The sequence below is a fragment of the Anarhichas minor genome, unplaced genomic scaffold, assembly GCF_050575085.1.
Source record: "Anarhichas minor isolate MPS153535 unplaced genomic scaffold, ASM5057508v1 ptg000058l, whole genome shotgun sequence".
In the NCBI taxonomy this organism is placed as follows: domain Eukaryota; kingdom Metazoa; phylum Chordata; class Actinopteri; order Perciformes; family Anarhichadidae; genus Anarhichas; species Anarhichas minor.
The window spans coordinates 5,212,453-5,239,057 of NW_027466504.1; the positions used below are offsets into that span (position 1 = coordinate 5,212,453).

A 26,605-nucleotide genomic window follows, 5' to 3' on the forward strand; every position below is an offset into this window, starting at 1 on the left:
AAGATGAAGGGCCTCGCTCCACCTTCCTGCTCCCTTGAGGATATTTTGACTTTCCTGCAGGTTGTTTTTGACAGTGGTTGTGCTGTATCCACCTGTTTGCTCTAGGAATTAAAGTTCGTGTTCTACATTCGGTCAAACTTTGCAGCATGCAAGCCAGCATGCTTTCCTGGCTTTTCTGACCCACAATCCTTTGCACAGCAGATATATGAGCAAGAGGGTCAAAGTTCAATGTGCCATGTAATGAGGAAGCAGTGTGTCTCAATTCAGGGGCTGCATCCTTCGGAGGCTGCATTTGTAGACAGGTTACGTCACAGCGGCTGCGACTAGGCTGTTCCATTTGGTATGCTTTTGAAGACTCCTTCAAATGCAGCCGACGAATGCAGCCTTCTGGTCCCAGATTCGGAGGACACAACTGATGTATCCTTCGCGGCCCACCATATCCCAAGATGCATTGCGTGCCGATGAAAATTTTATTTTAACCAACTTGGTGGCGAGTGATTCAGGAGCTGGAGAAGCGGCAGGATTCGCTTTTAAATCTAAGTATCGGGTTTCAACTCACTCGAATGTCACCGATACTAATGTTAAAACAAAAAAAGCGATCTCATAACATCACGTGTGTTAAAATGATCGGTTAAGTTACGTGACGTAACTAACAAGCTAAATAACGTTAGCCGATGCGCTATTATCCACAGCTCGTCTGCCTGCATCCAACCATAGTTAGCCTTGTAAAGTAACTTTTAATAACTTCACTTTCAAACCTCAGAGGTTGAATAATATCTTACTGAGATTGTGACGATTTTATAGGTGATTTATACTTCATATTATGTACATAAATGGACCAACGTGAGCACAGGTAGACAGGTTATCAACCTGAAATATCACGGCGATGAGAACAGCAAAGGGGGGGGGGGGGGGGGGGAAACGGCTGGTGACGCAAACAGGAAGTCCTCTGGAGCGTAGACCATCTCATTTCGAAGAATGCTTGGTCCAGCCTTTCGCTGTCCTCAAAGGACGCGGCCGACGTAGAGCGCGAAGGCAGGGTCCTCCGAAGGATGCAGCCCCTGAATTGAGACACACCTACGTCCCAATTAAATGCATACTGCATGCATCAGTATGTACTTTGTAAGGAAGCTGCAGTATGTCCTAAAAGTAAAAAAAGTAAATGATTTAGAACGCAGCTTGAGACTGATACGTGGGTAAGTTGTCCCGCCCCAACAGGTTCAACCAGATCCACAAAGTGGAGTGAAGAGTCTCTCAGGTCAGACTCTGTTGTCTTAGTGAATGTATTTATTCAAGATAAACTCTACACAACATTTGCTGCAAAGGTTTCTGCTTAATCATCAGTTCTCTACTAGTCTACATACAAGAAGACAAGGTGACAAAGAGGGGCGTGCATGGATCCTCTAAACTATCTGGTCTAAACAACAGAATCCAGTCTGATGTCAAAGCAACTCTTTACAAGTTGAAATGATTTTTCCACAGATGCAGAGTTTGATCCTGAAAGACTCTTGTTTGAGCTGTGAGGAGGTTTCTGTTCACAATGACATTTGATCCTGTGAACGCAGCTCAGACTGAGACTCAGTCCAACCAGTCAGACTGCATACTGTGATGGTGATGTGAGAACACACCCTCTCTCTGATGAAGGATAAGAAGCTGCGTCACGATTGAAGTTGAAGTTGAAGTGAAGCACGGAGCTCCTTTTCTACACAGACCTGCTGAGGACAGAAGAGAGCTGCAAACTGATGAAGTTCATGCTAAAAGTTCAGTAAGTGGAGCTGTGATTGGTTGAAATGACGTCATTGATTGTTGTGAACGTGTGATTGTTTAAAGCTGCTTTTAAACACAAACGTCAGCTGGGAAACAAGATGTGTGAGCATGTAGAGAGAAGCTGCTGTTAGTTTGAATGTTGAAGTCCAGATGAAGTGTTGCTTTGAATGATGACACTGTGATGAAGAAGATGAGTTCAGTCTGATCTGGGGTCTGTCAGGACTGTTACTTATGTGGAGCACTAGGACCCAGCAGGGACCAGAGAGCTCACCTGGGCCTTTGTTTCTGCACTGAAACACACCTGAGAGACTCTCTGTTTGCTCTCACCTGCTGCTTTCAACCCTTTAAGTCCACAAAGCTTCATGTTCATTTCTTCATCTGCTTCTCAACACATTTACTCCATTTTTGATAGTGTTTGAATGTGTTTGTGTTTTCTTTAGTGTTCACTTTTTCTCTCATTGATCACCAGGTTGTAGTCAATTATTAAATATTTAATGTTATTTTATTGTTGAAGAATATAATATTTTTAATGGGAACTGTTTGAAAACGTTTATGAAAACGTTATTTTTCAAAGTGTGCACATTTATCAGCAGGTTGTATAGTCGGCCTTTTATTGAGCCACTTTTTTTCTATATAGTTCCTGAGCAGCCATTTTGAAAGCAAGTTTCCTCCTGTGCTTTGAGTTTTCACTGTAAAAACAACTCAAGTCACAATTATATTGAGTCACTTTCCTGTCTTTATTTGAGAGCATTTATTTTGCAATTTGAGAGCAAGTTCAAGGTGACAGTTTCCCTTTGAGCCACCAGAGGACGACAGCTCCACTAACAGCCTCATTGAGAGGAGACATCAGTGGTGACTCCATTAGAGAGAATCAGGACGTTGATGTAGAGAAGGGGTCTTCAACGTTTTTCAGGCCAAGGACCCCCAAACTGATAAAGGGATAGAGCAGGGACCCCGTACTATATATATTGTATACAATTTTGTTTTATATTAAACTGGGCCTAGTGCCATCTATAAACATACCTTGTTATTGTGCATTCAATACTAAGCTATTCAAATAATACACAGGTTCATATATTCATGTTTTTATTTTAAACATGTGCAAGGTACAGTGAGTAGGGAGGCCGTGCCACTGCCATTTAGAAACATACCTTGACAACTGATACCAATGCCAATATCAACATTGTCTGTCAATTGCATGATAATCATGCAAACAAGCTATTCAAATTGACGTTTGTTGATGTTGTTTGTGTGAAGGTGTGGACTCTGCTATGAATCAGTGTGAGGACAGAGAGGAGGGAGTCCCTCCCTCTAAAACCAGCCGGACCAAATCTCAGAGGTGAGATGACCATCTCTAACTGTTCACACATAGTGTTCACTTTTTACTGACACCGTCACAGAGGAGTTCACTCAGTTCATTATGTTTTATCACTGAGGTCAAAGTTAATGATGGTGTTGTACCAGACTTCTTTATATTCAGAGGGGTTCCTCATATTCTGACCCTCAAACACAGCTCTCAGTATAATGTAGTCCAGTACAACAACACCTTTAACTGAGTCAGTATCATGTAGTCCAGTACAACACCACCTTTAACTGAGTCAGTATCATGTAGTCCAGTACAACACCACCTTTAACTGAGTCAGTATAATGTAGTCCAGTGCAACACCACCTTTAACTGAGTCAGTCTAATGTAGTCCAGTACATCACCACCTTTAACTGAGTCAGTATAATGTAGTCCAGTACAACAACACCTTTAACTGAGTCAGTCTAATGTAGTCCAGTACATCACCACCTTTAACTGAGTCAGTCTAATGTAGTCCAGTACAACACCACCTTTAACTGAGTCAGTAGAATGTAGTCCAGTACAACAACACCTTTAACTGAGTCAGTATAATGTAGTCCAGTACAACAACACCTTTAACTGAGTCAGTAGAATGTAGTCCATTACAACAACACCTTTAACTGAGTCAGTCTAATGTAGTCCAGTACAACACCACCTTTAACTGAGTCAGTAGAATGTAGTCCATTACAACAACACCTTTAACTGAGTCAGTATAATGTAGTCCATTAAAACAACACCTTTAACTGAGTCAGTATAATGTAGTCCAGTACAACAACACCGTTAACTGAGCCAGTCTAATGTAGTCCAGTACAACACCACCTTTAACTGAGTCAGTGTAATGTAGTCCAGCACAACACCACCTTTAACTGAGTCAGTCTAATGTAGTCCAGTACAACACCACCTTTAACTGAGTCAGTCTAATGTAGTCCAGTACAACACCACCTTTAACTGAGTCAGTAGAATGTAGTCCAGTACAACACCTTTAACTGAGTCAGTAGAATGTAGTCCAGTACAACACCACCTTTAACTGAGTCAGTAGAATGTAGTCCATTACAACACCACCTTTAACTGTTACTTCAGTAATACACATAGAACTGATTTAACACATTTCTGACACAAAAACTGAACATTATCATCTTTGTAAAGGTAGAATTTAGTGCGGCACTGTTTTATTGAATTGTTTTAGACTTCACAGATGTACCTAATAAAGTGGACACATGACATGTTTTTCTTCATTACTTTGTTAAGGACAAAGTTTATTCAATATGTACTAGTGTCAATACTGTTTTGGTTTCAGGATCCATCAGAGATCAGAATCTCCAGAACCTGGACCTGGACACAGCTGTGTGTCCTTGAAGAGTGATGCGTCCACGGAGCGTCCTCTTGATTTTAGAAAATCTTCTGATGGAAGGTAAGAATTTATAACTGACAATAAGTCATTTCTAACTTCTAACCATTCTAGTTATTTTCTGTGTTTAAAGATTTAACATTTATCTTCAGTTTTTCTTCAACATCCTTATTTTTCTGTGCTGTTTTTCTTTTTCAGGGTCCAGCAGCAGATACCAGACTGTCCCGAGGCCAGCTGTCTGTCCTGCAAGAGCAACCAGTCAAAGCAACATTTTATTGACTTTAAAGGACAACCTCCATGTGCTGATCAGATGTAAGCTGTAACTGACAGTAAGAGTCGGGTTATGCTAGAAAATAACTTTATACGACATCTGAAATCTAAAGTTTTTCAATTTGTTGGGAAAAGCCGTCTGTCATAGAAAGAGGGAGACGTGATATTGTTGGAATATATATGGAGATAACTTCTCACATGTTCAGACAGTCTCTCCTAAAGACATTCATAGTGTCGACCGCAGCTGTTCACATAAAAAGTGGCGTTAAGGGAATAATACATGAAGAGAGCTGAGAGACAAGTTCAAACTCCGCCTACTTTCTCATCTGTGACGACTCATCTTTGAACTGAGACATTTTACTGGTTTGGTGTCATTCTTTCATACTTGGAGCTGCCCAGTACAAACTCTGACACTGAGACGCTCCACCGGAGCAGCTGGAGGTTCTGGGTGCCTTGCTCCAGTGCACTTCAGCAGTGTACAGTGAGGGAGGGAGAGCTACATGGAGGGCTTGGTGAGAGCTGTTGGGACTAAACCAAACTGACTGGTGAAGAAAACAGTGAGCTGAAAGACTGAGCTGTTGATTCTCAGTGGGATCAGCAGGACTAGTAAACCTTTACCACTACAGGGACTCATCTGATCCACATCCAGATATCACTTCATGGACCTTTACCTTGTGTTTGTCTCTGTGTGGACAGACACAATGTGAGCTGATTCTTCATGATTCCTCCACAGAGAGGACCAGGAGAGCTCAGAGGTTCCCAGAGGTCAGTCTGCCCAGCAGCATCAAACACACCTGGACTCCATATTTATGGTCTGTACATGTACAACTACTTTTACATCTATTCTTTTCACAATCATCTCCATGCTGCACTTTCTAGACCAGTGGATTGTCAGTCTGTCCAACATGGATCTGATGTTTGGTTCCATGGTTTTAGTTTGTGTCATTCATAGAATATTATGTTCCAGCTGCTGGAGGAGAACATCGTCACTTTTGTGAAGAACGAGCTGAAGAAGATCCAGAAGGTTGTGAGTTCAGATGACCCAGAATGCTTAGAGAGTCAGAGGGAGGATGAGGAGGTGCTGGACGGTGAGGATGAAGAGCAGAGGAGGAGCAGCAGAGAGGCATTTGTGAAGATCACACTGCACTTCCTGAGGAAAATGAAGCAGGAGGAGCTGGCTGACTGTCTGCAGAGCAGTAAGAGGATTTCTCTAAAGATTTAACATGCTGGATAAATGGGACGTTTACTAATGTCTCAAGATATGGAACAAAATATATTCAAAGACTCATTCTTTGAGGAAATCACATGTTGAAATCTATTCTTTGACTTATTGATCTTCTTTGTTGTCTGTTCATTCAGGACTTCTTGTTGCAGTTTGTCAGCGTGAACTCAAATCTAACCTGAAGAAGAAGTTCCAGTGTGTGTTTGAGGGGATCGCTAAAGCAGGAAACCCAACCCCTCTGAATCAGATCTACACAGAGCTCTACATCACAGAGGGAGGGACTAAAGAGGTCAATGATGAACATGAGGTCAGACAGATTGAAACAGCATCCAGGAAACCACACAGACCAGAAACAACCATCAGACAAGAAGACATCTTTAAAGCCTCACCTGGAAGAGAGGAACCAATCAGAACAGTGATGACAAAGGGAGTGGCTGGCATTGGGAAAACAGTCTTAACACAGAAGTTCACTCTGGACTGGGCTGAAGACAAAGCCAACCAGGACATACAGTTCACATTTCCATTCACTTTCAGAGAGCTGAATGTGCTGAAAGAGAAACAGTACAGCTTGGTGGAACTTGTTCATCACTTCTTCAGTGAAACCAAAGAAGCAGGAATCTGCAGGTTTGAAGAGTTCCTGGTTCTGTTCATCTTTGACGGTCTGGATGAGTGTCGACTTCCTCTGGACTTCAACAACAATGAGATCCTGACTGATGTTACAGAGTCCACCTCAGTGGATGTGCTGCTGACAAACCTCTTCAGGGGGAAACTGCTTCCCTCTGCTCGCCTCTGATAACCACACGACCTGCAGCAGCCAATCAGATCCCTCCTGAGTGTGTTGGCATGGTGACAGAGGTCAGAGGGTTCACTGACCCACAGAAGGAGGAGTACTTCAGGAAGAGATTCAGAGATGAGGAACAGGCCAGCAGGATCATCTCCCACATCAAGACCTCACGAAGCCTCCACATCATGTGCCACATCCCAGTCTTCTGCTGGATCATTGCTACAGTTCTGGAGGATGTGTTGAAGACCAGAGAGGGAGGAGAGCTGCCCAAGACCCTGACTGAGATGTACATCCACTTCCTGGTGGTTCAGTCCAAACTGAAGAAGGTCAAATATGATGGAGGAGCTGAGACAGATCCACACTGGAGTCCAGAGAGCAGGAAGATGACTGAGTCTCTGGGAAAACTGGCTTTTGATCAGCTGCAGAAAGGCAACCTGATCTTCTATGAATCCGACCTGACAGAGTGTGGCATCGATATCAGAGCAGCCTCAGTGTACTCAGGAGTGTTCACACAGATCTTTAGAGAGGAGAGAGGACTGTACCAGGACAAGGTGTTCTGCTTCGTCCATCTGAGTGTTCAGGAGTTTCTGGCTGCTCTTCATGTCCATCAGACCTTCATCAACTCTGGTGTCAATCTGCTGTCAGAAGCACAAACAACCTCCTGGTGGTCGGAACTAACTAACAACAAACCTAAACTAACACATCTCTACCAGAGTGCTGTGGACAAGGCCTTACAGAGTCCAAATGGACACCTGGACTTGTTCCTCCGCTTCCTCCTGGGTCTTTCACTGCAGACCAATCAGACTCTCCTACGAGGTTTGCTGACCCAGACAGGAAGTAGCTCACAGACCAATCAGAGAACAGTCCAGTACATCAAGAAGAAGATCAGTGAGAATGTGTCTCCAGAGAAAAGCATCAATCTGTTCCACTGTCTGAATGAACTGAATGATGGTTCTCTGGTGGAAGAGATCCAACAGTCCCTGAGTTCAGGACTTCTCTCCACAGATGAACTGTCTCCTGCTCAGTGGTCAGCTCTGGTCTTCATCTTACTGTCATCAGAAAAAGATCTGGACGTGTTTGACCTGAAGAAATACTCTGCTTCAGAGGAGGCTCTTCTGAGGCTGCTGCCAGTGGTCAAAGCCTCCAACAAAGCGCTGTAAGTACAGAGAGAGTTAGATTTGAATATCATATCTTAATTATGTTCCTATCTTTTCTACTTATTGCATATGTGTTGTTCATCATTGTCTCTTCAGACTGAGTGACTGTAACCTCTCAGAGAGAAGCTGTGAAGCTCTGTCCTCAGTTCTTAGCTCCCAGTGCTCTAGTCTGAGAGAGCTGGACCTGAGTAACAACGACCTGCAGGATTCTGGAGTGAAGCTACTGTTTCCTGGACTGGAGAGTCCACACTGTGAACTGGAAACTCTCAGGTCAGGATTCATCAATATGTTCCACTGATGACCACCTTAAACCTGATTAATGAATGGATAAACTCTGAACCTGCAAAAGATTGTGTCTGTGCTTGCATGGTTTTAAACCAATTGCGTTAATTTTGTTTCCATTATTTTAAAAGTATCAAATATATATGTTGTATCGTCTTTTTTTTCTCACTCTGCTGTTATAACTTGAAATATCAGGGAGGAATCAGAGAGTTAGCAGTAATGTTGTCAGATTGTTGATAGACATTAGTGTGAGATTAGTGTGACTAAAAACAATCAGTAACAATGTTAATGTAACCCCACAGTAGCTGACATTATCTCAGTACTGCAGTGACCTTCCAGCCCTCAGTTCCCTCAGAATATGTCACACGTGTGTTGTTTGTGTGTTTGCAGGCTGTCAGGCTGTCTGATCACAGAGGAAGGCTGTGCTTCTCTGGTCTCAGCTCTGAGCTCCAACCCCTCCCATCTGAGAGAGCTGGACCTGAGCTACAATCATCCAGGAGACTCAGGAGTGAAGCTACTGTGTGCTGGACAGAAGGATCCACACTGGAGACTGGAAACTCTCAGGTATGAAGAGGCATGCTGCAGCTACATCTCAGTAAAGAACCAACAGCTGATTGTAGACATGGTGTGTCAGAGCCCAAAGAGGTTTATTAGGACTGGACCAAAGTTATAGGGGGACACAGGCAGTGCTCTGTGGCTGCAGACGGAGTTGAACTGTAATATTTTCACCCTCAGATGACGGATAATAGAAACCAGTGTTGACTGTTGCTAGGAGACAGGATGTGAACAGCAGTGCAAAGTCAGACACTTTGTACATCCAACCATCCACCCTGACCTCCTCCATCAGAGGGTTTGTGGCGCTGTAGTGATTTCAGGCTACTTTCTTCTTTGCTTCTGAGAGACAACAGTCATTATTACACAAACACAAGAGGTCAAAACATCCAACAATCAATACTTCTATATTGACAACAAATCAGCTGACTCTGTGTAATGGTGAAGAGTCGTGTGGTGGTGATGAACCCACAGAGAATTGTATCCGTCTTTGCAGCTCTACAGAGCTTTTTAGCCTCTTTTAGCTCCTAAGTTTTGTTCTGCAGCAAATTTCCTGTTTGGTTCAGTCTCAGTGTTTTCATCCAACTAGCTGTGATGAAGCCACTGTTCACTACCTGCTCAGCAGCAAACAGCAGACAGACTCAGTTAAAGACTAGCTGGTGAACATAGTGGAGCATTTAGCAGCTAAAGAGACAGATATTTCCCTCAGGAGGTGGTGGAGACCAAAAACAGAGCTAAACGAGAGAGAATATTGGACTTCCATTCATCAGGTGACACAAACACAAAGACTCCTGATGAATCATCATGTTGATGTGTAACTGCTGGATGTGGAAGCAGCTGGTTGATATCATGTTAGACACAACTACTTTATAAGCTGATAATATGTCAGATGTTGTGTTTACAGCTTGTTTTCACTGAACCACAAGTGGACAAAGAAATCAATTGATGCAGGTTTAAACATGTGACTTATTGACTGACTGGAAGAGGAAACTGAGTCTGAAATGGATGATGATTGTCAATATAATACTGATAATAATATATCACGAATAAGTGAACATAATGAGCTGTCGTCATGGGCCAATCAGAAGAAGCTCCAGTGAAGTAAAAGAGTATGAGCTGATGAATAATAAGTGCTCCATGTGAACATGAATAACAAAGCTCTGTGTGTGAGAGCGATGTAATGTCCATGTTTCATGCTGCTCTGACCCCCCTCCTCCTTTCAGGGTGGAGCCTGCTGGAATCCGATGGTTCAGACCAGGTCTGAGGAAGTGTAAGTGTGCTTTGAATTTGATTAAGGAAAACAAAGCATCTTCAAACTGTGACATCACTCATTCACATCTCTGATGTCATCATCAAACAGATGATAGATTAATAACTGCAGCTGTATTGTATCTTGTTCTCTCCATCAGATTCCTGTGAACTCACACTCGACACAAACACAGTACACAGAAAACTCAAACTGTCTGACAACAACAGGAAGGTGACACATGTGGAGGAGGATCAGTCATATCCTGATCATCCAGACAGATTTGACTTCTGTCCTCAGCTGCTGTGTAGAACTGGTCTGATTGGTCGCTGTTACTGGGAGGTCGAGTGGAGAGGAAACGTTTATCTATCAGTGAGTAACAGAGGAATCAGAAGGAGAGGAAATGGTACAGACTGTTGGTTTGGAGAGAATGATCAGTCCTGGAGTCTGGAGTGCTCTGATGATGGTTACTATGTCCTTCACAACAAGACAAGAACATCCATAATCTCCTCCTCCTCCTCCTCCTCCTCCTCCTCCTCTGGTAGAGTAGCGGTGTATGTGGACTGTCCTGCTGGCTCTCTGTCCTTCTACAGAGTCTCCTCTGACACACTGATCCACCTCCACACCTTCAACACCACATTCACTGAACCTCTTTATCCTGGCTTTGGGTTTGGGTTTGGGTTCAGGTCCAGGTTCAGGTCTGGTTCCTCAGTGTCTCTGTGTTCTCTGTAGGAGGGAGAGTCTCCTCCTGCTCGAAAAACCTTCTCTCTGCAGGCCAGATAGTTCAGTCAGGATCACACACAGCTGATATTAGTTAGTACCAACCTGATCTCTCAGTGGTTGTAAATGCAGTTGCAGCAGGTGAGGGGTACCTGAGCTGGTCTGGACTCTGTGGGGTTGAGAGCTCTCTGGGACTTGTGGTGTTGCAGATGGATGTCTGAAAGAGCTGAGTGAGGTCCATGTAATGACCTGAAATGATCTGTTGTCTGAGAGAAGCTGTGAAACATGTTTGACTTTGTGTATAAAACTGAACTTTGTTGTCTTGAAAGATGTGTTCGTGTAAAGAAAAACCTACGAAACGTCTTTCTGGATCAAATTTAGCATCTGTAGAAAAACAATCACAACTTGTAAAGAGTTGTTTTGATTTGAACAAATTAAATTCATTATTTACTTTGATCATTGTGGAACAAATAAACAAACTTTGATAAGTGACCTTGAAATAAAAATAAATCAAAGTTTTGGATGATTCTAGATAATAAAGCACATAAACATCATGTCAAAGCAAAAATATCCAAATCTATCACAACACTGAATAAAATGAAGGATTAGTTAAATCCAGCTTCATTCTTCACATTTACTCACTTTTACTTCCATTCATCACTGACTGTGTGCTAGTTTGGGGAAACTCATAGAAACAAATCAAAAGAAGTTTGAACCAAACTACTGAACAATAACCAACTCAGCTGTTTATTCAATGAAAATATATTATAATCTGTCATGATTTAACTTTTCATTCTTTGATTTGTATTACTACTGATCATCTGTTAATTTAATGATGATAATGTTTCAGTGATTTTCATTTTCATTCATGTATTAATGTGTGATCATGTTTTTATAATCACGAATGGTTAAGATGAGTAAATGAGATAATCTTGGTTTAACATACTTTGCTCTGATCTTTGTCAGAGTCAGTTTAGGAAACAGGATGTAAGTGCAGATGCTGTAACCATGGTAACTGTTTAGGAGACATCCTGACTGATGTTCCACCAGGAAGACCAGACAGGAACCTTAGAAATACGTGTTAACTTAAAGAAGTCTGTCATGAACAGCTTCATCTAATGGTGTACTAATGTTTAGTTGTGACCATATATGGACCAGGAGGTTAAGATGCTCCAAGTAAAAAGGTAGAAACAGGAGACAAAGAATCAGGACTTGGCTTTTTTAGGATTCTTTTCAGGCTTCTGGTTTGGAGTCTTTTTGACGAGGCTTATTGGTGATCTTAACTTTTGAGGTTTTTGACATTTTATCTTTTCTTTTCTTTACTGTTTACATCATTTGTTTTTGTCACCTTTAATATTTCTATTGTATTAACCAAATAAAACCGGTTTGTATTTCGTACATTCTAATCAAAGTCCAGTGTTGCTGGTCTCTGAGTGTGTCTGCGTAGTCTCCATAAGGTAAGAGAGCTGTTCTCCTGGGAGAGGCTGACAGCAGTGAATGATTGGATATGAATATGAATAACAGATCTGCTACAAGCTGAGGTCCAGCAGTTTTCCTAGTGTTTACCTTCCTGTTTCTTTTTCAGATCTCGCCCTGTTTCTTTCCTCGACCATGTTTTTGTGTCATCCCCACCTATGTGTTTGCCTGTACTTACTGCCTACTTGTGTACTGAACCTCTGCTGTTAAGTAAAGCCTGTTTTTCTACACCTAATCATGCTGTCTGGATCGTGCAATTGAGTCCTGTGTTTCCTCGAGGTGTAACACCTGTGGTCTCATTAATAACCTAATAACCGTTACCCCCATTTCAAGTATAATGATGCCTCTCACACGTTTTATTTGTCATGTTAAACTCATAGATCCTCTTTATTATAAACATTCAAACCAGCAGTGTTATGTGTACTAGTGAGCCACAGCTATAAGCACATTTATATTGTAAAATATACAATCCAACTCAATATTTCATCAGCGCTGTTTGCTCTTCTCAGAAGAGAGAAGAGAGCCGAACTACCAACACTCGTGGTCATCTGTGGAGCAGCTGATGAAATTATCATCACCTGTAAGATAATGTATAAAAAAAGAGTCATTGACCAGCAGCTCATTTCTCTGCATCGAGGTTCATGAAGTGCTTTGCATTGACCATCTATGGTTGAATGTGGGCGTCTAGAGGAAATTGCGTACTGGCAGGAGTATGCAAGCATTTATAAATCAGAATGTTTTTTGGTTTATGTGCATTCACTCATTTGTCATACGCAAACATGTGGATCTTAGGCACTGTTTTATAAATGACACCAAAATGATCCGATGACCTTTAGCTTTTGAGGTCAACAGTGGTCTGACCTTGGTCTTGAACAAGTGATCTTGCAGGTGGTTACTTTTCTTCTGAAAGCTGCAGTCATCCTGTGGTGCTGTAGTAGAGTTCCTCCTATATTATTTTTAAAGTTTGTTTTCTTCACTCAGTCTAATTTCATAGTTGATGGAGAACATGTAGTGACAAACAGCAGAATGGTTGAATCTAACGGGGCCAAGTTTGTTGAAATATTCTTTCAACAATTTTCTAAGGAAGGACCTCTGCTGCCCTCTAGTGACCAAAGCTGAGAATATTGTTCTGAGTTAATAATAATAATAATAACTTTATTTATAAAGCACCTTTTAAAAAAGAGTTCTGATTGTTCTGAATATAGATTCTGTGAAACCTTACTAAGTGACACTTTACCAACCCAGCATGTGTGAGGTGAGGACTGGTTTTATAAAGCAGAGTGTCTGTTTCCTTAAAAAACACTATAATATATAGTAATATATCAGGTTCATTAGTATTATGGAAATGTGTTCCCTTATAGGTGGTGGAGGCTTGAAATACAGTGTGTTGGGCTTCACCAGGATTCTCAATGTAATACTTACATGAAATGAAGATAAAATACCTTTCTATCTCAAACATTTGTGTTTTCATTTTGATAATATTACATATCAAATATATATTTACTGATATTTTGTGAACTTTGGAGCTTAAGATTTCTACTCAGGAAAACTTAATCAGAAATTTAGCTCCGAAACAATTTGTGACAAATATCTATTTAAATAACGTCTTCTGTATTTGTGATTACTATTATTATACTATATATATATATTATAATAGTAGACCTGTCCTCCTAATTTGGCTTTTAACTTGAATGATATCTTGTTAATGTTTTGTTGTAAAGCACCCTGGCCAGTCGGGGCGGGAGCATTGAGCAAGCCAGGGTGGGAGACACGTGGGCGGTCTCCTCCCATCACATCAACCTGCCGCAGCTTGTTGCTGTCGTGAAAGTGCTGAACCATTTGGTTCCACATCTGAGGGGAAAGCACGTCATGTTGAGGTCGGACAATACACCTGAGGAGGTGAACCTCAACAGACAGGAGGTTGTCAGATCCCCGGCTCTTCACAGGGCAGCAGTGTCTGTTCTGATGTGGGCAGATCATCACCTTTTCTCTCGTATTCACAAATAGAGAAAACACCCAATGTCCCCCTTTGGGAGTGGACACTTTGACAGGATTCAAAGCAGCACCTGTCCATGTTACTGGTAGCTCTGGAGAGTCTGGGCACCAGGTGGTTCCTGCACCTTGCATCACTACCGGTGGCGGACCCGTTACCGGACCTGCCCAAGACTGCGTCAAGCAGAGCGCTCCATTCTGGGGCAGAACCTCATGGACTGGAGGTTTAAAGGGTGAGACTGAGCGACCTGGGTCTCCCTGCCTCTGTTGTCTACACGTATCAGAATGCACATTTCTCCTCTCCTTAGAGGGCTTACTTGACTCGTTTATGGACTGGTCTAAGATCAAGGGCCTCGCTCCACCTTCCTGCTCCCTTGAGGATATCTTGTCTTTCCTGCAGGTTGTTGTTGACAGTGGTCGTGCTGTATCCACCTTGGGGGTGTTCGCTGCAGGAATTACAGTTTGTGTTCTACATTCGGTCAAATTTTGAAGCATGCAAGCCAGCATGCTTTCCTGGCTATTCTGACCCAGAATCCTTTGCACAGCAGATATATAAGCAAGAGGGTCAAAGTTCAAGGTGCCATGTTATAAGGAAGCAGTCTGTCCCAGTTGAATGCAGACTGCATGCATCAGTATGTACTTTGTAGGGAAGCTGCAGTATGTCCTCAAAGTAAAAAGTAAAAAGTAAATGATTTAGAACGCAGCTTGAGACTGATACGTGGGTAAGTTGTCCCGCCCCAACAGGTTCAACCAGATCCACAAAGTGGAGTGAAGAATAAAAACACTCTCAGGTCAGACTCTGTTGTCTTAGTGAATGTACTTATTCAAGATAAACTCTACACAACATTTGCTGCAAAGGTTTCTGCTTGATCATCTGTTCCCTACTAGTCTACATACAAGAAGACAAGGTGACAAAGAGGGGTGTGCATGGATCCTCTAAACTATCTGGTCTAAGCAACAGAATCCAGTCTGATGTCAAAGAAACTCTTTACAAGTTGAAATTATTTTATCACAGATGCAGAGTTTGATCCTGAAAGACTCTTGTTTGAGCTGTGAGGAGGTTTCTGTTCACAATGACATTTGATCCTGTGAACGCAGCTCAGACTGAGACCAGTCAGGCTGCATACTGTGATGGTGACGTGTGGACACACCCTCTCTCTGATGAAGGATAAGAAGCTGCGTCACTTCACTTCGTCTGATTGAAGTTGAAGTTGAAGTGAAGCACGGAGCTCCTTTTCTACACAGACCTGCTGAGGACAGAAGAGAGCTGCAAACTGATGAAGTTCATGCTAAAAGTTCAGTAAGTGGAGCTGTGGTTGGTTGAAATGACGCCATTGATTGTTGTGAACGTGTGATTGTTTAAAGCTGCTTTTAAACACAAATGTCAGCTGGGAAACAAGATGTGTGAGCATGTAGAGAGAAGCTGCTGTTAGTTTGAATGTTGAAGTCCAGATGAAGTCTTGCTTTGAATGATGACACTGTGATGAAGAAGAGGAGTTCAGTCTGATCTGGTCTGGTCTGTCCGGACTGTTACTGCTGTGGAGCACTAGGACCCAGCAGGGACTAGAGAGCTCACCTGGGCCTTTGTTTCTGCACTGAAACACACCTGAGAGACTCTCTGTTTGCTCTCACCTGCTGCTTTCAACCCTTTAAGTCCACAAAGCTTCATGTTCATTTCTTCATCTGCTTTTCAACACATTTACTCCATTTTTGATAGTGTTTGAATGTGTTTGTGTTTTCTTTAGTGTTCAGTTTTTCTCTCATTGATCACCAGGTTGTAGTCAATTATTAAATATTTAATGTTATTTTATTGTTGAAGAATATAATATTTTTAATGGGAACTGTTTGAAAACGTTCATGAAAACGTTATTTTTCAAAGTGTGCACATTTATCAGCAGGTTGTAGTCGGCCTTTTATTGATTTAATTGTCTGAGACACTTTTTTTCTGTATAGTTCCTGAGCAGCCATTTTGAAAGCATGTTTCCTCCTGTGCTTTGAGTTTTCACTGTAAAAACAACTCAAGTCACAATTATATTGAGTCACTTTCCTGTCTTTATTTGAGAGCATTTATTTTGCAATTTGAGAGCAAGTTCAAGGTGACAGTTTCCCTTTGAGCCACCAGAGGACGACAGCTCCACTAACAGCCTCATTGAGAGGAGACATCAGTGGTGACTCCATTAGAGAGAATCAGGAAGTTGATGTAGAGAAGGGGTCTTCAACGCTTTTCAGGCCAAGGACCCCCAAACTGATAAAGGGATGGAGCAGGGACCCCGTACTATATATATTGTATACAATTTTGTTTTATATTAAACTGGGCCTAGTGCCATGTATAAACATACCTTGTTATTGTGCATTCAATATTAAGCTTTTCAAATAATACACAGGTTCATATATTCATGTTTTTATTTTAAACATGTGCAAGGTACAGTGAGTAGGGAGGCCGTGCCACTGCCATTTATAAACAACTGATACCAATGCCAATATCAACATTGTCTGTCAATTGCATGATAATCATGCAAACAAGCTATTCAAATTAACGTTTTCATTTTAAACATAAATGTGGAAACGAAAAATGAGTGATGGCCTATTAGTGCCAATGCCATGCATAAACATACCTGTTATCTTACATACAATACTGAACTATTAAAATAATGGAAAGATTCATGTTTTATGGTCGAGTTACAAAACGATCCATTTTCGTTCATAACAATGTCCACACACTTGGCATAATATACTGGTCTCAGTAGTTGGCTGTTGTTGATAGGAGCTGCAGTGTTTTAGCAGGAATATCTTGCAAACATGATTGCACAAGGATTCGTGGGTGAAGTAAATGTCGTTGTTTTTTAATAAAAAATTTTTTTTTTACAACGGTATCTTCTTTTCAAATAATATTGCAGCGTGCATCCTTGTGTCTGGGATCTTAGTCGGCTGGGGACTGAATAGGCTCTCGGTCAATCACGGGGAACTTGACAGAGCTATGCATGTAACATGCGGCCTCGTGATTGGCACAGCAGCGATAGGGGCGGGTCTTCCTCTTTGTGTGCAGGAGGCTTAAAGGGACAGGTCCAGGCTAGTCTCGAGCTGTGAGTGAACCGGTGCCCAGCTTGAGAGACCTCCTGTGTGTGGCTGAATGTGTGCATTTCTGACTGAAAGATAACATCTTCTGCCACCATTTATCCATTCGCTACAATATGTGTATTTAAAGACATTTAAATTTGTGTAAAAAGAAAAAAAGAAAAAAAAAAAGAAATGAAAAAAGAGAAAAGAAATAATAATGAAAAATTGTCTAATCAACCAAAAATGTCACGACCCCCCTGCAGTACCTCCGCTGACCCCCTAGGGGTCGCGGACCCCCTGTTGAAGACCTCTGATGTAGAAGATGAATGAGTGCTGATCAGAGAGCTCTGCTCTCATTGGTTCCTCTACACATGAAGGTACAAAGTGATGTGAATTCAGCAGCAGCTAACAAGGTCACATGACTGATTTTGGATTATTGGACTAGCTGCTTCATGCTCTGACTGGATGTAGTAGACGTGGAAACAGAGGAACATTTCAAACGTTGAAGAGCTTTTCAAAGTCAGTCAAATAGAAGTGAAATGTGACGTCATCCCCAAAGACAGGCCAATAAAAAGCCACATGAAGTGTCTTCCTCTAGTCTTTAAACAAGCCAACAGACTAAAGAGCATTGTCAACGTCATTTCTTAGAGATGACTGCAGCTCAAAGTGACAACAACATGGAAACTGTCCCATGAGTGTCTTTAGTATTGAGGTGAATGAGCTGTGTGTGTTTGTCATGATGAAGAGAAATAATGTTGTGTTTGTGTGAAGGTGTGGACTCTGCTATGAATCAGTGTGAGGACAGAGAGGAGGGAGTCCCTCCCTCTAAAACCAGCCAGACCAAAGCTCAGAGGTGAGATGACCATCTCTAACTGTTCACACATAGTGTTCACTTTTTACTGACACCGTCACAGAGGAGTTCACTCAGTTCATTATGTTTTATCACTGAGGTCAAAGTTACTGATGGTGTTGTACCAGACTTCTTTATATTCAGAGGGGTTCCTAATATTCGGACCCTCAAACACAGCTCTCAGTATCATATAGTCCAGTACAACAACACCTTTAACTGAGTCAGTATAATGTAGTCCAGTACAACACCACCTTTAACTGAGTCAGTCTAATGTAGTCCATTACAACACCACCTTTAACTGTTACTTCAGTAATACACATAGAACTGATTTAACACATTTCTGACACCACAACTGAACATTATCATCTTTGTAAAGGTAGAATTTAGTGCAGCACTGTTTTATTGAATTGTTTTAGACTTCACAGATGTACTTAATAAAGTGGACACATGACATGTTTTTCTTCATTACTTTGTCAAGGACAAAGTTTATTCAATATGTGCTAGTGTCAATACTGTTTTTGTTTCAGGAACCATCAGAGACCAGAATCTCCAGAACCTGGACCTGGACCCAGCTGTGTGTCCTTGAAGAGAGATGCGTCCATGGAGAGTCCTCTTGATTTTAGAAAATCGTCTGATGGAAGGTAAGAATTTATAACTGACAATAAGGCATTTCTAACTTCTAACCATTCTAGTTATTTTCTGTTTAAAGATTTAACATTTATCTTCAGTTTTTCTACAACGTCCATATTTTTCTGTGCTGTTTTTCTTTTTCAGGGTCCAGCAGCAGAGACCAGACTGTCCCGAGGCCAGCTGTCTGTCCTGCAAGAGCAACCAGTCAAAGCAAAATTTTAATGACTTTAAAGGACAACCTCCATGTGCTGATCAGATGTAAGCTGTAACTGACAGTAAGAGTCGGGTTATGCTAGAAAATAACTTTATACGACATCTGAAATCTAAAGTTTTTCGATTTGTTGGGAAAAGCCGTCAGTCATAGAAAGAGGGAGACGTGATGTTGTTTGAATATATATGGAGATAACTTCTCACATGTTCGGACAGTCTCTCCTGAAGACATTCATAGTGTCGACCGCAGCTGTTCACATAAAAAGTGACGTTAAGGGAATAGTACATGAAGAGAGCTGAGAGACAAGTTCAAACTCCTCCTACTTTCTAATCTGTGATGACTCATGTTTGAACTGAGACATTTTACTGGTTTAGTCTCATTCTTTCATACTGGGAGCTGCCCAGTACAACCAGTCTGACACTGAGAAGCTCCACTGGAGCAGCTGGAGGTTCTGGGTGCCTTGCTCCAGTGCACTTCAGCAGTGTACAGTGAGGGAGGGAGAGCTACATGGAGGGCTTGGGGAGAGCTGTTGGGACTAAACCAAACTGACTGGTGAAGAAAACAGTGAGCTGAAAGACTGAGCTGTTGATTCTCAGTGGGATCAGCAGGACTAGTAAACCTTTACCACTACAGGGACTCATCTGATCCACATCCAGATATCACTTCATGGACCTTTACCTTGTGTTTGTCTCTGTGTGGACAGACACAATGTGAGCTGATTCTTCATGATTCCTCCACAGAGAGGACCAGGAGAGCTCAGAGGTTCCCAGAGGTCAGTCTGCCCAGCAGCATCAAACACACCTGGACTCCATATTTATGGTCTGTACATGTACAACTACTTTTACATCTATTCTGTTGACAATCATCTCCATGCTGCACTTTGTAGACCAGTGGATTGTCAGTCTGTCCAACATGGATCTGATGTTTGGTTCCATGGTTTTAGTTTGTGTCATTCATAGAATATTCTGTTCCAGCTGCTGGAGGAGAACATCGTCACTTTTGTGAAGAACGAGCTGAAGAAGATCCAGAAGGGACTGAGTTCAGATTACCCAGAATGCTTAGAGAGTCAGAGGCAGGATGAGGAGGTGCTGGACAGTGAGGATGAAGAGCAGAGGAGGAGCAGCAGGGAGGCATTTGTGAAGATCACACTGCACTTCCTGAGGACAATGAAGCAGGAGGAGCTGGCTGACTGTCTGCAGAGCAGTAAGAGGATTTCTCTAAAGCTTTAACATGCTGGATGAATGGGACATTTAATAAAGTCTCAAGAGATGGACCAGAATATATTCAGATATGTTGATATATTTGTCTAATAATTTATTCATTCATGTTCTTTGTTTTTATTCAGGAAGTCATTCAGCACTTCTTGCTCCAGTTGGTCAGCGTGAACTCAAATCTAACCTGAAGAAGAAGTTCCAGTGTGTGTTTGAAGGAATCGCTAAAGCAGGAAACCCAACCCTTCTGAATCAGATCTACACAGAGCTCTACATCACAGAGGGAGGGACTGCAGAGGTCAATAATGAACATGAGGTCAGACAGATTGAAACAGCATCCAGGAAACCACACAGACCAGAAACAACCATCAGACAAGAAGACCTCTTTAAAGCCTCACCTGGAAGAGAGGAACCAATCAGAACAGTGATGACAAAGGGAGTGGCTGGCATTGGGAAAACAGTCTTAACACAGAAGTTCACTCTGGACTGGGCTGAAGACAAAGACCACCAGGACATACAGTTCACATTTCCATTCACTTTCAGAGAGCTGAATGTGCTGAAAGAGAAACAGTACAGCTTGGTGGAACTTGTTCATCACTTCTTCACTGAAACCAAAGAAGCAGGAATCTGCAGGTTTGAAGAGTTCCTGGTTCTGTTCATCTTTGACGGTCTGGATGAGTGTCGACTTCCTCTGGACTTCCACAACAATGAGATCCTGACTGATGTTACAGAGTCCACCTCAGTGGATGTGGTGCTGACAAACCTCATCAGGGGGAAACTGCTTCCCTCTGCTCGCCTCTGGATAACCACACGACCTGCAGCAGCCAATCAGATCCCTCCTGAGTGTGTTGGCATGGTGACAGAGGTCAGAGGGTTCACTGACCCACAGAAGGAGGAGTACTTCAGGAAGAGATTCAGAGATAAGAAGCAGGCCAGCAGGATCATCTCCCACATCAAGACCTCACGAAGCCTCCACATCATGTGCCACATCCCAGTCTTCTGCTGGATCACTGCTACAGTTCTGGAGGATGTGTTGAAGACCAGAGAGGGAGGAGAGCTGCCCAAGACCCTGACTGAGATGTACATCCACTTCCTGGTGGTTCAGTCCAAACTGAAGAAGGTCAAGTATGATGGAGGAGCTGAGACAGATCCACACTGGAGTCCAGAGAGCAGGAAGATGACTGAGTCTCTGGGAGAACTGGCTTTTGATCAGCTGCAGAAAGGGAACCTGATCTTCTATGAATCCGACCTGACAGAGTGTGGCATCGATATCAGAGCAGCCTCACTGTACTCAGGAGTGTTCACACAGATCTTTAGAGAGGAGAGAGGACTGTACCAGGACAAGGTGTTCTGCTTCGTCCATCTGAGTGTTCAGGAGTTTCTGGCTGCTCTTCATGTCCATCTGACCTTCATCAACTCTGGAGTGAATCTGCTGTCAGAAGAACAAACAACCTCCCGGTTGTCTGAAGTCTTTAGAGACAAACCTGAACTAATACATCTCTACCACAGTGCTGTGGACAAGGCCTTACAGAGTCCAAATGGACACCTGGACTTGTTCCTCCGCTTCCTCCTAGGTCTTTCACTGGAGACCAATCAGACTCTCCTACAAGGGCTACTGACACAGACAGGAAGTAGCTCACAGACCAATCAGAGAACAGTCCAGTACATCAAGAAGAAGATCAGTGAGAATGTGTCTCCAGAGAAAAGCATCAATCTGTTCCACTGTCTGAATGAACTGAATGATGGTTCTCTAGTGGAGGAGATCCAACAGTCCCTGAGTTCAGGACGTCTCTCCACAGATGAACTGTCTCCTGCTCAGTGGTCAGCTCTGGTCTTCATCTTACTGTCATCAGAAAAAGACCTGGACGTGTTTGACCTGAAGAAATACTCTGCTTCAGAGGAGGCTCTTCTGAGGCTGCTGGCAGTGGTCAAAGTCTCCAACAAAGCTCTGTAAGTACAGAGATAGTTAGATTCATAGATCATAACTTAAATACTTTATCTTTTCTACTTATTGTTTATTTTTTCTTCATCATTGTCTCTTCAGACTGAGTGACTGTAACCTCTCAGAGAGAAGTTGTGAAGCTCTGTCCTCAGTTCTCAGCTCCCAGTCCTCTAGTCTGAGAGAGCTGGACCTGAGTAACAACAACCTGCAGAATTCAGGAGTGAAGCTGCTTTCTGCTGGACTAGAGAGTCCATACTGTGAACTGGAAACTCTCAGGTGACCCTGTGAATTACTTTTCTTGGACTAAGTACTAAATTTAAAGTTTACACACAAACAGATTGGTGATGACAATAATAAACATAAACCTTCCAGCCCTCACATTTCCCTCTGATCATGTGACTTGTGTGTTGTTTTGTGTGTTTGTAGCCTGTCAGGCTGTCTGATCACAGAGGAAGGCTTTGCTTCTCTGGCCTCAGCTCTGAGCTCCAACCCCTCCCATCTGAGAGAGCTGGACCTGAGCTACAATCATCCAGGAGACTCAGGAGTGAAGCTGCTGTCTGCTGGACTGGAGGATCCACACTGGAGACTGGAAACTCTCAGGTATGAAAAGGCCTGCTGCAGCCACAGACAATCAGTCTGATAGAGGAGGTAGAGCTGGAGACTTTTTCTCTCTTACACTATCAGCCTGGTTAATATGACCCTGACACACCAAGCTGACCTCAAACTACCAGAGACTCATCAAACTGTTTGTGTCCCACATCAGACCATCAATACAGACAGAAGTAGTCAGGGAACAGTAGCCAGGATGAGCCAAAACAGGGAGGGAAGGTGATGAAACTGTTGTTTCTCTGGATCGTTGTGTTGTTTCAACATTAGAAAATAGGACAGTGGTGTATCCCGACACGTCGACGGGCATCATGGTGGGTTGACATGCGTCAATGTCAGTGTTTCCCCTAGGTTTACAGCTTTGGGGGGTGGGTTAATGACAGCAGTCAATATAACAACTGAACAATTATTTGAACTGTACATTGAACTAAATATCGGAACATTTCTTTTTATGACAATTATCCACAAAGTGTGCAGTACTTGGGCTCTTTTCTGTACTTGGACCCGGAGCAGGAGAGCTACTCTGGCTGCTATTCGCAGGAGAGCGAGTGTTGCCATCTTCACCACCCTGGGAGCGCAGATATTGTTGTCTGCTTTTCAGGTTGTTGATGCAGCATATTTTCCGACGCTCGCTCTCTGTCCACTGGTGGAAGTGTGCTCACCTGTGTGTGCGCGCAAGTGTCTGTGTGTTTACGCACGTGTCTGTGTGTGTGCGCGCGCATCGGGGCGGAACTCCGCTGTGTGCGATACAGAGAGCAGAGGAGAATTGTAAACGCGGGACCATTTAGAGACAGAAATGATATGCCGTTGTGTAAATAAGATAAATAACAAGGCTATTTAGTTTGTTTAATAAAATAATAAGGTATAGACCTGTTCTATAGGAAAGGTAACCTTAAATGACTTTGACCTTCAAAGGGGGGTGGGGCGCCCCGCTAATATAATGGTAGGGGAAACACTGAACGTCGTCACGCTGCAGGTTTGTGGGCTCATATCAAACAATAGATGATGTTTTGATGCTCGTGTGTGTTGCCCTTTAGTCCAGACATTATTGTGAAAAGACAAACAGACAGAAACAATCTGAACCGTCTTGATAAATCATCACAATAGGAATGTTTTTCTGTTTTAAAGGAGTTTAGCTTTACCTGGTTTTGGTTTGTTTTGCACTGAGAGCCAGTTCCCTGGATGATAAGAGTCGACTTGTTAAAACTACAGGTGACAGTCGGCCACAGACGCTCAGTGAAGAACCAACAGCTGATTGTGGACATGGTGTGTCAGAGCCCAAAGAGGTTTATTTAGGACTGGACCAAAGTTATAGTGGGACACAGGCAGTGCTCTGTGGCTGCAGACAGATTTGAACTGTAATGTTTTCACCCTCAGATTACAGATAATAGAAACCAGTGTTAACTGTTGCTAGGAGACGGGATGTGAACAGCTTTGTACATCCAACCATCCCCCCCGACCTCCTTCATCAGAGGGTTTGTGGCGCTGTAGTGATTTCAGGCTACTTTCTCCTTTACTTCTGAGAGACAACAGTCATTATTACACAAACACAAGAGGTTACTTGTCAGGACCAAAACATCAAACAATCAATACTTCTATATTGACAATGGATCAGCTGACTCTGTGTAATCGTGAAGAGTCGTGTGGTGGTGATGAACCCACAGAGAATTGTCTCCGTCTCTGCAGCTCTACAGAGCTTTTTAGCCTCTTTTAGCTCCTAGTTTTGGTTCTGCAGCACATTTCCTGTTTGGTTCAGTCTCAGTGTTTCCAGCAGCAGCTGCTTTCATCCAACAAGCTGTGATGAAGCCACTGTTCACTACCTGCTCAGCAGCAAACAGCAGACAGACTCAGTTAAAGACTAGCTGGTGAACATAGTGGAGCATTTAGCACCTAAAGAGACAGATATTTCCCTCAGGAGGTGGTGGAGACCAAAAACAGAGCTAAAAGAGAGAGAATATTGGACTTCCATTCATCAGGTGACACAAACACAAAGACTCCTGATGAATCATCATGTTGATGTGTAACTGCTGGATGTGGAAGCAGCTGGTTGATATCATGTTAGACACAACTACTTTATAAGCTGATAAGATGTCAGATATTGTGTTTACAGCTTGTTTTCACTGAACCACAAGTGGACAAAGAAATCAATTGATGCAGGTTTAAACATGTGATTTACTGATTGACTGGAAGAGGAAACTGAGTCTGAAATGGATGATGATTGTCAATATAATACTGATAATAATATATCATGAATAAGTGAACATAATGAGCCATCATCATGGGCCAATCAGAAGAAGTTCCTCTGAAGTAAAAGAATATGAGCTGATGAATAATAAGTGCTCCATGTGAACATGAATAACAAAGCTCTGTGTATGAGAGCGATGTAATGTCCATGTTTCATGCTGCTCTGACCCCCCTCCTCCTTTCAGGGTGGAGCCTGCTGGAGTCCGATGGTTCAGACCAGGTCTGAGGAAGTGTAAGTGTGCTTTGAATTTGATTCATGAAAACAAAGCATCTTCAAACTGTGACATCACTCATTCACATCTCTGATGTCATCATCAAACAGATGATAGATTAATAACTGCAGCTGTATTGTGTCTTGTTCTCTCACTCAGATTCCTGTGAACTCACACTCGACATAAACACAGTAAACAGAAACCTCAAACTGTCTGACAACAACAGGAAGGTGACACATGTGGAGAAGGATCAGTCATATCCTGATCATCCAGACAGGTTTGATGTCTGTCATCAGCTGCTGTGTAGAACTGGTCTGACTGGTCGCTGTTACTGGGAGGTCGAGTGGAGCGGAAGAGTTTCTATATCAGTGAGTTACAGAGGAATCAGAAGGAGAGGAGGCAGTAGAGACTGTAGGTTTGGATGGAATGATCAGTCCTGGAGACTGGATTGTTCTGATGATGGTTGCTCTGTCTGTCACAATAAGACAGCAACACTCATCACCGCCTCCTCCTTCTCCTCCTCCTCTGGTAGAGTAGCAGTGTATGTGGACTGTCCTGCTGGCTCTCTGTCCTTCTACAGAATCTCCTCTGACACACTGATCCACCTCCACACCTTCAACACCACATTCACTGAACCTCTTTATCCTGGGATTGGGTTTGGGTCCTGGTCTGTTTCCTCAGTGTCTCTGTGTTCTCTGTAAGAGGGAGAGTCTCCTCCTGGTAGAGAAACTTTCTCTCTGCTGACCAGATGTTCAGTGTGTACAGGATCACACACAGCTGATGTTAGTTAGTACCAACCTGATCTCTCAGTGGTTGTAAATGCAGTTAGAGCAGGTGAGGGGTACCAGAGCTGGTCTGGACTCTGGGGGGTTGAGAGCTCTCTGGGACTTGTGGTGTTGCAGATGGATGTCTGAAAGAACTGAGCGAGGTCCATGTAATGACCTGAAATGATCTGTTGTCTGAGAGAAGGTGTGAAACATGTTTGACTTTGTGTATAAAACTGAACTTTGTTATCTTGAAACATTTGTTTGTGTGAAGAAAAACCTACGAAATGTCTTTCTGGATCAAATTCAGCATCTGTGGAAAAATAATCACAACTTGTAAAGAGTTGTTTTGATTTGAACAAACTAAATTCATTCTTTACTTTGATCATTGTGTAACAAATGAACAAACTTTGATAAGTGACCTTGAAATAAAAATAAATCAATATATGGACCAGGAGGTTAAAGATGCTCCAAGTAAAAAAAGTAGAAATAGGAGAAGACAACAAAGAAATCAGGACTTGGCTTTTTTAGGATTCTTTTCAGGCTTCTGGTTTGGAGTCTTTTTGACGAGGCTGATTGCTGAACTTAAATTTTGAGGTTTTTGACATTTTATCTTTTATTTTCTTTACTTTTTGCATTATCTGTTTTGTAACCTTTAATCTTTTTATTGTAAATAACAAATAAAACTGGTTTGTATTTTGTACATTCCAACCAAAGTCG

General features: G+C 42.5%; 3 protein-coding genes across 3 annotated transcripts in view; 2 read left to right on the top strand and 1 right to left on the bottom strand.

Annotated features, from left to right (window-relative positions):
* Positions 1-26,605, bottom strand: part of LOC142932588 (NLR family CARD domain-containing protein 3-like) — a 216,297-nt gene that overhangs the window by 140,018 nt on the left and 49,674 nt on the right. The window lies entirely within an intron of this gene.
* Positions 930-12,401, top strand: LOC142933113 (protein NLRC3-like). The gene is given in 12 exon segments (XM_076077261.1): positions 930-1,760; positions 3,025-3,106; positions 4,407-4,520; positions 4,656-4,769; positions 5,449-5,539; positions 5,695-5,923; positions 6,087-6,737; positions 6,740-7,889; positions 7,987-8,160; positions 8,563-8,736; positions 9,948-9,994; positions 10,134-12,401. Coding segments are annotated over 11 exon segments (3,381 nt in total). The 5' UTR covers positions 930-1,760; positions 3,025-3,038; the 3' UTR covers positions 10,703-12,401.
* Positions 15,730-26,601, top strand: LOC142932838 (protein NLRC3-like). Its single transcript, XM_076076926.1, has 10 exons — positions 15,730-18,068; positions 18,593-18,706; positions 18,840-18,953; positions 19,647-19,725; positions 19,881-20,109; positions 20,252-22,067; positions 22,162-22,335; positions 22,486-22,659; positions 25,095-25,141; positions 25,281-26,601. Exons 1-10 carry the CDS (start codon positions 17,968-17,970, stop codon positions 25,820-25,822), a joined length of 3,390 nt encoding a protein of 1,129 aa, XP_075933041.1. The 5' UTR covers positions 15,730-17,967; the 3' UTR covers positions 25,823-26,601.

Coding starts and splice junctions, on each gene's coding strand:
- LOC142932838 (XM_076076926.1), top strand. CDS start 17,968: ATGTTGTGTTTGTGTGAAGGTGTGGACTCTGCTATGAATCAGTGTGAG. Junction 19,726..19,880: donor ACCTGGACTCCATATTTATG/GTCTGTACATGT, acceptor ATTCTGTTCCAG/CTGCTGGAGGAGAACATCGT. Junction 20,110..20,251: donor GGCTGACTGTCTGCAGAGCA/GTAAGAGGATTT, acceptor GTTTTTATTCAG/GAAGTCATTCAGCACTTCTT.